The 13,087-nt window shown below is 46.8% G+C and overlaps 1 protein-coding gene across 3 annotated transcripts in view; it reads right to left on the bottom strand.

Annotated features, from left to right (window-relative positions):
• Positions 1–326: 326 nt before the first annotated feature.
• The window catches only part of LOC137350638 (zinc finger CCCH domain-containing protein 10-like), a 57,291-nt gene continuing 44,530 nt past the window's right edge, over positions 327–13,087 (bottom strand). The window contains exons 1-2 of one of the 3 annotated variants that reach the window (XM_068015412.1): positions 11,786–11,865; positions 327–6,504 (exon numbers count right to left, since the gene is read on the bottom strand). In XM_068015412.1, the coding sequence (XP_067871513.1) occupies positions 5,516–6,463 (948 nt within the window). In that variant the 5' untranslated portion in view covers positions 6,464–6,504; positions 11,786–11,865 and the 3' untranslated portion in view covers positions 327–5,515. The other 2 variants (XM_068015411.1, XM_068015413.1) reach the window with 2 other exon arrangements.

The following is a 13,087-nucleotide window of genomic DNA, read 5'->3' as shown; positions in this document are numbered from 1 at the left end:
TTAAAGATGCATTTAAATGCGGATTGTTGTAGAGGCTCTCCAATTGTTTAAAAAATGTTGATTTTTGAAGATAAACTCAAATTAGGTTGAGAAAACTCCTTCTCACCTTAATAATGAACACCAAATAAAGCTACACTATTAGGGAGCAAGGAGTAGAAGAATATGTTTAAAAGAGGCAGGAGGAGGCTCCTGTGAAACATCGGCATGAACCTGTTGGGCCGTATAGCCTGTTTCTGTGCTTTAAATATTTTGTAAAGCTACATTAGGTGGATAATCAGTACAACCTCTCATTATAAACTTTACCTGAGTAATGTTTTTTGTATTTGTCCTTTATTTTTTCTTGAGACAATGCTGTAAAATTGACCACACAGATTAGCTGAATAGAAATGTCGCATTAACTTTGGCTGAATAGCACTGATGTATCCTGGGAAAAAGGGTACACTGCACAATCTGCATTCAACTTGTGTTTATATACCATCTTTAACATCTTAATACACAAGATATTTCACAAAATGAATATCAAACAAAATTTAACACCAAGCCAAATAAGGAGATACTAGGGCAAATGACCAAACGCTTGACCAGAGATAGTGCCTTAAAAGGAGGGGGGGTTTAGGAGAGAATTAGAGTTTAGGGTCAAGGAAGCTTAAAGTAGGGCCACAAATTGTGGAGCTATGAAAATAGATGATGCCCAAGAGGCCAGAATTGGAGGAGCACAGAGATCTCTGAAGGTTGTAGGGCTAGATGTAAAACAAAGGTGTGGATGAAGGCTTCAGCGGCAAATCAGCTGAGGCACAGGTGGAAGTAGGGGTCTTGATGATGACATGGATATGTTGTCACAAGTTGATCTCTGGATCAAATAGGGAACCAGGACAAGTGCATCACGACCAAACCCAGGCTTATGGTACAGGCTGAGGAGATTATAGAAATACGGAGGCGCAAAGCCAGAGAGATATTTGAAAACTAGGATGAGGATTTTAAAATAGACATTGCTGGACCAGGAGACAATGTAGGTCAGCAAAGCACAGGGATGATGGATGAACCAGACTTGTGCTGCGAGGTAGGATACAGGTAGCAGAGTTTTGGATGACCTCAAGTTTACGGAACGTGGGAGGCCAGCCAGAAGCTCACTGGAATATGTGAAAAAAGTCATGGATGAGAGTATCAGCAGCAAATGAGCTGAGGTAAAGTACGGGCGAGCAATGTTGCAGAGATGGAAGCAGGCCGACTTGGCGATGGCACAGAATGTGGTCCAAAGAGGATTTCAGGATCAAATAGGACACCAAGGCAAGCACTTCATGACCAAGCCCAGGCTTTTGGTAAAGGCCGAGACTTTCATGCAACACTTTCAATGAAGTCACACAAAGGACATTTCACTGGGTAACAATCAGACTTCAGTGAAATATGCATTTTTTAAACTTAAGTTTTTAAAAAAAACATAAGCATAATTTTCAGTTACTGAGGAAAAAGGACAATTTTTAGCCCAGAAAAGATAACAAGAACAATGCAATCGCTACAGGCCAGTGTTGTAATTTAAAACAGAAATTTGCATTCAAGAGTGCAACCTAATGATGGGACAATGTATACTACAGGAAAGTGTACACATTTCAACATTACAGTCCCCAAAGGAGATGCTTGCATAATACTTTTCAATGCAGCATGCGCCCTTTGAAATATTTTTTGATGTGATATAGATTAGTAAGCCCACATAATAGATTTGGCTCCAATTTAAACAGTGGGCCGTCAAGAACTGCACCGTTCCAACTGAAAGACGATTGTGGTTCAAGTGTGCTAATACTGAAGGCAAAAACAAGTATTTTCTTTTCTACTTTCTGCCATCCTGGTGACTAGGATGTTCCTGGCTGTTCCTCCTTCCAAAGTATAATCGAAAGACTAAGACTAAACTTTGTTTCCCCATCCCTCTTCAAAGAAACAAACACTCACACCCAGGAAAGATGATCTTGCTTTGATGTCGCATGTATGAAATTTGTGCAAGAGATCAGTTTAGGGCGTCTCCATTGTGCCTGATACAATCAGTTAATTCCAATTGCGCAAACTGACTACATCTTAATTTTGTCAGATTAATGAATAATGAAAACACTAGATTACTGAGAGGAGGTCATTAATCTGGAGCTCAGCCATCTTCATCTGTGTACTGGAAGAAAGTTTAATTAACTTTTTATTGAATAAAAACAGTATGTGAAAGTTCCAAAGAATTAAAACAGGATCAGCACTTAAATAAAATGGGTCAACATTCAGAGAGTGAACAGTGGGAAGAAATATGGTGATGAAACATAGAAAAAACTGACGGTAGATGTTACTCCATGTATTATGTACACCATTGCATCATAACTCTAGTTAAACTATGCTAGCCACTGAATGACGGTCTAATAAAATCGTCAGTGGTTCACTTTTGCACAACCAGGTAGACCGCCACTTGCAGTATATATCTGTTCATCTTATTGAGCATTTTATTGACTGGTTATATTAAAGAATATCGACAATTCATCTGATGACAGGACAGCAACTTAAAAGCTCCAATTGTTTCATTAGAATTTGAAGAAAGGATATAAATGAAGCTTAGAATATGACAAATAAAATTACACATTAGTAACACAATGCCTGGGCAATGTTATTAATGACATCCTTTATGACTTGTATTTGTGGACCTCTACTCCTTTACTGCAACCATCATTAGGTTGATACTGGGTTCCTAATAACCAGCATCAGGAGCAGTTTATCTTTCCTCGGAGATTTAGACACTCAAACACATCTGTGCCACAAAGCTGTAGTCCTTCTGGCCTACTCCTGCAATAAGCCCAGCAAGAGCCCAACAGAACAGCTGCAAATCAGGATCCCAGACTTCAGTGAGGCCTTACAAGGGAGTGAGCCTCCTGGCAATCCCAGTTGGTGCCAACGGCGTTGGGGGGAGCAATGCCGGCGAGGCACAGCTTTCAGTACTGGCCGGCCACAGTCCAATTTCCTGGGTCATGAAGATGGCTTCTGATGAATGAAAAACTGCAGACGGGTAAAGATAGGTTCACTAAAATGGTGGTGGTCCATAACCCTGTGAACTTTGGCAACATCAAGACAAAAGGTTAAGGGCAGACGCAGCCTGAAACTTATGCCGTGGGAAGTAAGTGTCAAGTTTTTTTTTTAATATTGATAATTAGCCTCTGGTTAATTACATCAATAACATTCTTGAATTTCTCTGCAGGCAAACAACTAACCTGCATAGCAAACTTCTCTGAAATGAGACACTGAATACTTTCCAATAGGCGGTTCCCCAGGACATTAATTAAAACATCGCGACTGCTTAACATTCTCAAACAACTTCACACAGAAGTAGCCAGTTTCAAATCCCTGTAATAGAAACACCTTCACATTGTTAATACGGGAGTATTGGACAGAACAGTATGTTTTCTACAATTTAAAATTACACACATATTTAAACATTGCTGCAGCAGAAGCACACTGCTCCTATGGATAAGCAAATGTTGATCAATTCCAAGACTAGTCAGTATTGATATAGTCATTCACATGACTATATATTCAAGTTTATTACAGCACCACTTGATTTAAAAGGTTGCAGCAGTTAGTTGTGTCTTATTATTTTAAATTTCCAATTAAGAAATATTAACTTTGTTGGACTAATTCAGGGAGACCACAAGGTTAATTGAGAGTTCTCAATTCAGTGGTTTCTGCACAGGACACATGCAAGTTTTGCAAATAATTGGCTGCAGTATCAACAAACTTAATTTTTCTAACCAACTCAATGCAGTTTAAGGGCTGGAAAGTGAACACTGACAGCGATGCACTTGAGACAATGGGAATGAGTGCACCACAGAATCATTGTGTAAATACCTTTATAACTGACTAATGCACATTTCTTTGTAAGTACGCATGTGCGTGCAGGCTGTACAGTTTAGTATCAATTTAATTACTGTGAATTACCCCACACCCCATGTAGGCTGATCAATCTAGATACTATGCCTGATCTTCTTGGAGTACAATAGAAAAATAAAGCACCTTCACGCGATACCTACGCACAATGGGCCAATACTCACTGCAAGTGAAGACAGTGTTGGTAGACTAATGGACCACAGGGGACACTGGATAGAAGTCAGAATTGGGAACCCTGGCTGATTTTCCCTTCATTCAGGCTATTAGACCAAATGTGGTGTCCAACTGTCACTGTGGCTAGGATGGGCAAACTCAACACAGACCGATAATCATATCTGGGTCCTTTCTGGTCTGTACAGTTCAGCAACTCACACAACAAAGTTACCATGCCATCAGGGAAGCTGTCCTCGATTATTTTAATATACAATTTGCGCACTTAAGACACTTGCAGTGTTTTACCAGAAAAGCGCAGGAGCTCTGCTTTTCTATGCTGCCAATCTAAATTTCACATTTTAGGTGGCTGGAACCTTATTGTAACCTATTCCAATGTAATCATTTTTCAATGCACCATCCCAGAAATTACTACATGCACAAAGACCAAGTAAATAAAAGGCCCATCAGCTAATTTCGCAGCCAGAAAAGAATTCAGCTATGTCTTTTCGACGATGGTCTAAAAGTTGGACAAATTGGATGGAACACTTAGAAAACATTACCTTTTTAAGCTTATCACAGGTAGTTTTTTTTTAAAGAGAAGGGAAAGAAGAAAAAGTTTAACCTTGTGGATGAAAGACACAAACAGCTGAGGTTTGTTTGCTGGTGAGGTTCTTAACCTTTAGCAGAATTTATAAGGTTAGCTCCCAAATCCTGAAATGTAAGGTTCACTTTGACATTAGTGTTTTTAAAAAGTGCTGGAATATATGCAGGTTATAAATGGACGTGCATGAGGTGTCAGAAGAGCATAAGAGCTTGCCTGTACGAGAGAGGAAATTGAAAAATAAAAATTATGGTCAAAACTTTTCACAAATGCAAAAAAGAAAACAAACACTTTGCACCTTAAAACACACTGAACTTATTTTAAATTAAACATAAAAGGGTGACAAACAATCTTTACTTTTGGAAGCTGTGTGCCAAAGATTACAATGGAACTCAAATCTATGTCATGAATTAGCGATGGAGCATTGTGTGCAGAACTTAAAAATGAAAACAGGTATGTGTGAGCTCTGCACGCCCATCATATTGTACATGGAAATCTGTTAGTCAGCTGGTTGTGATGATAGAGATGTCGTGGCAATGAGCTGAAATGTTGCTCTCTCTCTGCTAGCTGCTATCAGAGTCTTGATTAATTACATGTCCACAGTCGTCACACAGATTCAACCTCACCCCCCCAAAAGCGAGAGAGAAAAGGCAACCAGAGTGGAGGTTGATGTTTGCAGCAGTGGAAAAATTGAAGGGTGATTGAGACCAGGAATCATGGCAGCAAACATAAAACTATTGGGCACACTGGAATTCTATATATAATGGTGCAGGAATCAAAGTTTTCAATTAAGCTAGCAAGCAAACCCAAACACTTTGCAAGAAGCTGCAGCAGAAATTTTTCTGCCACCTCGGCCCTTCAGTGGGGAATTGGTGTGATCCTCATGCTCTGCGATGCAATAGCGTAGCTGACCATCGGCGTTGTGGCGTGGCTCATGGTGATGCCAGGGATTGGCTGCGTGATGGAGACGGTGACCGCCGCCATGGAAACGGGTGTGGCCATTCCCTGGGCAATTGTCTGGGCCAGGGCCAGCTCAGGGGTCAGGTGGGGCCCGGGGGGTGGGGGCGGGGCGGCGCTGGAGGGCGGCCCGGCACTGGCGGGCACCACCAGGTCCTGCCGCGGCTGCAGCGCCTGGCTGCTCAGCGAGTTGTGGGCCTGCACAATGCTGTGGTTGTAGGCGGTGACGGCGGCTACGGTGGGCGGTGCCACCAGCTGCTCGGCTGCTGTGGTCAGCGTCACCACCTTGGGTTGGTTGCGATAGTGGGCATTCTGCTCCAGGAGGATCTCGTTGGTGGCCATCAGATTCGACGCGTGCTTCTTCAGTTCCTCGACCCGCTTCCGCAGCATCAGGTTCTCCTCCTCCAGGTACCGGTAGTCGACTGGGAATGGGCGGGGAACACCGTAATCGTACGAGTCAAAGCGCATGCTCTCCATCCGCCTCCTCTTCAGCAGGTGACCGTACTCGTCGTAGACGTCAGCGTACGGGTCAAAGCGATGTACGGTGGGCGAGCGGACCTGCTCGCGGGGCACGCTGGCGCTCTCAGGCTCAAAGTGGCGGAATTTGCACCTGGCCCCACGCTGGCAATCACCGTTCAAATGGTCACGGCAGACGGGCACTTCCCCTTTGCCAACGGGCATCTCTTCAGATAAGGCGCCGAGCTCAGATGCTTCACTCACCTCAGGGTGATGGAACTTGCAGCGCTTGCCTCGCTTGCAGACGTTGCGCATGAAGTCTCGGCAGATGTCGCTCGAGCTGTGGCCAGCCTTGTCAGTGCTGCTGTTGAAGACATTATCTTTCTCTGGCATTCTGCTGAATAATTGTTGTAATTCTTCACAGAAAGGACAGTCTGAAAGAGAAACAAAAGTTTCATATTTTGTACAGAACTGCACGGTTCACAGCCGTGATAATGCTACTGATTAACTGAGATTATATCTGATAATGTGGTGGGGAATGCTGTCAATTCTCTCCTCCCCCCCCAGAGAGTCCACTCAAAACACAAACACCCAATTTTACAGAGAAAACAAGTACGGTACTTTAATCCTCTGTAGATATTTTGCTCAGATTATTAAACCATTTAAAGCCAGAACATTCTGAATTTAAATTGTGAATTTAAAGAAAGAGAGTCGAGTGAGGCGAGTTCAAATTACCACTGCCCATTTCCTACTGATACAGCTAATCAATGCCTACTTAGAGAAACTCAGTGCAGTAATCCACGGTGGTTATATGAATCATTACAGGTGCAGATTAGTGCAGTAACTTGCAAACATTTCTTCAGGAACTCCTTGCAAATAGTGACACTGGTACGTTCAGGAACCTGCTGCAAGCAGCAACAGACTTTCCTAACTTCCCCAAGACAATCGTCAGCTCCCAAGGAAAACCAGTCCTTTATTAATTAGGCGTGTGGAGCAACAAAAATAACTTTGATAGTTTGTCAAGAAATAAAACCAATACAATGAAATCTCAGTATCTTATGTTTGCAATGTAAACCGGTTTTTGGAATTCATTTTATTTCATACCCATTCTAAATGGGTTTTTTGAACGTTTGCAGCTTGTTTTCGAAGTTTGAGACATCTCCAGCCCTCCATCTTCCCAGGACTCCTTCCTCCCTCCATTCCCCCTCCCTTCCTTTCCTCCATCCATCCCTTCCCCCTCTCCCCCCTTCATCAACCCTTCCTTCCCCCTCTTTCCTTCCTTCATCCATCATTCCTTGACCCACTTCCGCAGCATCAGGTTCTCCTCTTCCAGGTACCAGTAGTTGACTGGGAACGGGCGGGGAACACTGTAATCGTACGAGTCAAAGCGCATGCTCTCCATCTGCCTCCTCTTCACCATCCCCCCTCCCTCCCACCCACCTCATTCCGTTCCTTCCCCCTCCCTCTCTTCCCATTCCCTTCAGCCCCCTCCCGCCCTCATTCTTCTCCTTCAACCCGCCCCTCTAACTCTCCTTCCCCCTCCCTCCCACCTATTCCTTTCCATCCCTCTCGATCCCTCCCACCCCCCTTCTTACTATCCCCCTCCCTCCAACCCCCATTTCCCTTCGCTCCCACCTCCTTCCCTTTCCCCATCCCTCCCTCCCTCCCACCCATTCCCCTTCCTCCCACACCGCCTTACCCCTCCCTCCCACCCACACCCCCTTCCCTTCCCGACTCTCACCCACCCCCCTTCCCCCTCCTGACCCCTTCACTTCCCCCTCTCACCCACACCCCCTTCCCCCTTCCTCTCACTCACAACCCCTACCTCCCTCCCACCCCCTCTGCCCCTCCCTCCCCCTCTTCCTCTTCCCCTCCCTCCCACCCACCCCCCCTCTTCCCCTCCCACCCCCTCCCTCCCATCCCCCTCTTCCCCTTACCCTCCCTCCCACCCCACCCCCCCCACCCACTCTTCCCCTTTCCCTCCCACCCCCTCCCCCCACTTCCCCTTCCACCCCCTCTTCCCCTTCCTCCACCACCCCCTTCCTCCCACCCACCCACCCCCCCTCTTCCCCTTCCTCCCACCCACCCCCCTCCCTCTTCCACCCACTCACCGTCCTCTTCCCCTCCCTCCCACCCACCCCCCTCTTTCCTTTCCCCTCCCACCCCCCTACCCCTTCCACCCACTCACCGTCCTCTTCCCCCTCCCACCCACCCTCATCTTTCCTTTCCCCTCCCACTCACCCCCCTCTTCCCCTCCTACCCAACCCCCTCTTTCCTTTCCCCTCCCACTCACCCCCCTCTTCCCCTCCCACCCAACCCCCCCCTTCCCCTCCCACCCAAACCACCCCCCCTTCCCCTCCCACCCAAACCACCCCCCCTTTTTCCCCCCCCACCCAAACCACCCCCCTCTTCCCCTCCCACCCAAACCCCCCCCCTTCCCCTCCCACCCATCTACCTCTTCCCCTCCCACTCACCCTCCTCTTCCTCACCCACCCCCCTTCCCCTCGCACTCACCCTCCTCCCCCTCCCACCCACCGCCCCCTCTTTCCCCTCCCCTTCTCCTCCCACCCACCCTCTTCCCCAACCCCTCTTTCCCTTCCCTTCCTCTCCGACCTACCCCCCCTTCCACTCCCGCCCCCCTCTTCCCCACCCACCCACTCTTCCTCTTCCTCACAGTGCTAGGGGCTTGGATGGGGCAGAATTTGTAAGGAGCATCCAGGAGGGCTTCTTGAAACAATATGTAGATAGTCCAACTAGGGATGGGGCCATTCTGGACCTGGTATTGGGGAATGAGCCCGGCCAGGTGGTCGAAGTTTCAGTAGGGGAGCATTTCGGGAACAGTGACCATAATTCCATAAGGTTTAAGGTACTTGTGGATAAGGATAAGAGTAGTCCTCAGGTGAAGGTGCTAAATTGGGGAAGGCGAATTATAACAATATTAGGCAGGAACTGAAGAATTTAGATTGGGGGCGGCTGTTTGAGGGTAAATCAACATCTGACATGTGGGAGTCTTTCAAAGGTCAGTTGATTAGAATCCAGGACCAGCATGTTCCTGTGAGGATGAAGGATAAGTTTGGCAAGTTTCAGGAACCTTGGATAACGCGGGATATTGTGAGCTTAATCAAAAAGAAAAAGGAAGCATTCGTCAGGGCTGGAAGGCTAGGAATATAAAGACAGTAGGAAGGAACTTAAGCAAGGAGTCAGGAGGGCTAAAAGGGGTCATGAAATGTCATTGGCAAACAGGATTAAGGAAAATCCCAAGGCTTTTTATACATATATAAAGAGCAAGAGGGTAACCAGGGAAAGGGTTGGCCCGCTCAAGGACAGAGAAGGGAATCTATGAGTGGAGCCAGAGGAAATGCACGAGCTACTAAATGAGTACTTTGCATCAGTATTCACCAAAGAGAAGGACTTGGTGGATGATGAGCCTAGGGAAGGGAGTGTAGATAGTCTCAGTCATCTCATTATCAAAAAGGAGGTGGTGTTGGGTGTCTTGCAAAGCATTAAGGTAGATAAGTCCCCAGGGCCTGATGGGATCTACCCTAGAATACTGAGGGAGGCAAGGGAAGAAATTGCTGGGGCCTTGACAGAAATCTTTGCATCCTCATTGGCTACAGGTGAGGTCCCAGAGGACTGGAGAATAGCCAATGTTGTTCCTTTGTTTAAGAAGGGTAGCAAGGATAATCCAGGAAATTATAGGCCGGTGAGCCTTACATCAGTGGTAGGGAAATTAGTAGAGAGGATTCTTCGGGACAGGATTTACTCCCATTTGGAAACAAACAAACTTTTAGCGAGGGGCAGCATGGTTTTGTGAAGGGGAGGTCATGTCTTACTAATTTGATGGAGTTTTTTGAGGAAGTGACGAAGATAATTGATGAAGGAAGGGCAGAGGATATTATTTATATGGACTTTAGTAAAGCCTTTGACAAGGTCCCTCATGGCAGACTGGTACAAAAGGTATCACATGGGATCAGAGGTGAGCTGGCAAGATGGATACAGAACTGGCTCTGTCATAGAAGACAGAGGGTAGCAGTGGAAGGGTGCTTTTCTGAATGGAGGGCTGTGACTAGTGGTGTTCCGCAGGGATCAGTGCTGGGACCTTTGCTCTTTGTAGTATATATAAATGATTTGGAGGAAAATGTAGTCGGTCTGATTAGTAAGTTTGTGGACGACACAAAGGTTGGTGGAGTTGCGGATAGTGATGAGGATTGTCAGAGGATACTGCAGGAGAAGATCGGTTGGAGACTCGGGCGGAGAAATGGCAGATGGAGTTTAATCCGGATAAATGTGAGGTAATGCATTTTGGAAGATCTAATGCAGGTGGGAAGTATACAGTAAATGGCAGAACCCTTAGGAGTATTGACAGGCAGAGAGATCTAGGCGTACAGGTCCACAGGTCACTGAAAGTGGCAACGCAGGTGGATAAGGTAGTCAAGAAGGCATACGGCATGCTTGCCTTCATTGGTCGGGGCATAGAATATAAAAATTGGCAAGTCATGTTGCAGCTGTACAGAACTTTAGTTAGGCCACACTTAGAATATTGCTTGCAATTCTGGTTGCCACACTACCAGAAGGACGTGGAAGCTTTGGAGAGGGTACAGAAGAGGTTTACCAGGATGTTGTCTGGTCTGGAGGGCATTAGCTATGAGGAGAGGCTGGATAAACTCGGATTGTTTTCACTGGAACGACAGAGGTGGAGGGGTGACATGATAGAGGTTTACAAAGTTATGAGCAGCATGGACAGAGTGGATAGTCAGAAGCTTTTTCCCAGGGTGGAAGAGTCAGTTACTAGGGGACATAGGTTTAAGGTGAGAGGGGCAAAGTTTAGAGGGGATGTGCAAGGCAAGTTCTTTACACAGAGGGTGGTGAGTGCCTGGAACTTGCTGCCGGGTGAGGTAGTGGAAGCAGGTACGATAATGACGTTTAAGAGGCAACTTGACAGGAATAGGATGGGAATAGAGGGATACGGACCCCGGAAGTGCAGAAGGGTTTAGTTTAGGCAGGCATCAAGATCGGCGCAGGCTTGGAGGGCCAAATGGCCTGTTCCTGTGCTGTGCTGTTCTTTGTTCCCTCCCACCCCCCCTCTTTCCCTTCCCTCCCCACCACCCCCTCTTTCCCTTCCCTCCCCACCACCCCCTCTTTCCCTTGCCACCCCTCTTCCACTTCCCCCCCTCTTCCCCGTTCCCCTTCCTCACCCTCCCTCCCACCTCCTCTTCCCCTTCCCCTCCCACCACCTCTTCCCTTCCCCTCCCACCACCTCTTCCCCATCCACCCTCCCAACCCACCCCCACGATCATCATACCCCCCCCTCCCACCCACTCTTCCCCTTGCCCACCCACCCCACTTCCCCCCCCCAATCACCCTCTTTTCCCATTCCCTCTGCCCCTTCCCCCCAACCACCTGCCACCCCCTCTTCCCCTCCCACACACCACCCCCTTTTCCCCTCTCTTCCCCTCCCAATCCTCCTCTTCCCCTCCCCCCTTACCCTTCCCCAGTCCCCCTTACCCACCCTCCTCCAGTAGGGTGCTGGGCTCCGCTGCCTCCCGACGACTTTCCCAACCTGGGAAGGTATTGATGAGCCGCCCCTTGTTCCTCCTCCCTTCGAGCGCTGCGGCCCAGCTCTCGATTACTCGGTTTAGCCCGGCGTTCGGACCCCTCCCGCAGCCGAATAGTGGCCCTCAAAAAAAAAGCCCTGCAAAGCGGCCCCGCGCCTACCTGCCCATCGACTCCTACAGCGCCAACGAGTTGTCTGTGGTCATCCGAGCCAAGCGTAACCAGCAACAGTCGCAAGGAACTCCACACCAAAGAGTACCAAGTTAGACCTCCCAGCCAAGAGGCACCTGACCTCCAAGAAAAGGGTTGTTGTTGTTGTTCCAGAAAATTGTTGCTCTGAGGCAGGGTGTTTTTGCAAACACTGCACTACTCGAATGGGTGGTGGAAGCTGATACGATAGTACTTTTCAAAAGGGAATTGGATAAATGCTCAAAGGAAACATTTATGGGGAAAGAGCAATTGAGCGAGATTAATTGGACAGCAGCTGAATAATGGGCCGAATGGCTGTCTTCATTCCGTGGTGGCACCTTTCGAACTCTGCTCTAACTTCCAAAAGACTGTCAGATACCCAAAGAAAAAATGTTATTAATGCAGGATGTAGTTTTTTAAAAAAAAACTAATATTCAGTCACAGAAATAACATCCCCAGTAAGTCAACAGTAACAGAAAAACTGGATAGAACACAGAATCGCTAAGGCTTGTGGTACCTGAGCATCTAAGGCCCAGAATGGCAGAAATCTGATTATCTCCCAGACCCTTTGAAGAAAAAAACACTTGTGTTTATATAGCGCCTTTCACAACCTCAGATTATCCCAAAGTGCTTTGCAGCCAGTGAGAGATTTTTGAACTGAAATCACTGTTGTAGGAAAAGCAGCAATCAAATTTTGCACAGCAAGCCCCCACAAACAGCAACATGATAGTGACCACTTGATCGGTTTTAGTGTTGTTGGCTGACAGATAAATAAATATTTGCATCCATTTGAGAGGGCAGGTGGAGTGTCCACCTAACACCTCATTCAAAAAGCAATAAATGAACAACGGCAACACCTGACCAAGAAAAACCTGAGCACGTGTCCTACAAAGGTGCAACTGAAGATAGGGCTGATGTGTCAGGCGTAGGGCAGCATGGTGGTTATGCAACTGGACGAATAGTCAGACGCCTGGACTAATGATCTGTAGACATAAGTTGAAATCTCACCATTATAATTGGAAAATTAAAATTTAGTTCATTAAGTAAACGTGGAATAAAAAGCTAGTGTCAGTAACGATAAATATAAAACACTATAATTGGGGAATTTAAATGTAATTAATTAAGTAAACCTGGAATAGAAAGCTAGTGTCAGTATTGACAAGTATGAAAAAATTCAGATGGTTGTTAACAGCCCATCTGGCCCTCTCAGGAAGGAAATCTGCCATCCTTACCTGGTCTGGCCTATATGTGACTCCAGACCCACAACAATGTGGT

This window comes from Heterodontus francisci, chromosome 35, assembly GCF_036365525.1.
Source record: "Heterodontus francisci isolate sHetFra1 chromosome 35, sHetFra1.hap1, whole genome shotgun sequence".
NCBI classification, from domain to species: Eukaryota; Metazoa; Chordata; class Chondrichthyes; order Heterodontiformes; family Heterodontidae; genus Heterodontus; species Heterodontus francisci.
The sequence above is the reverse complement of the archived record's forward strand: the minus strand, read 5'-3'. Positions and strand labels throughout refer to the sequence as shown.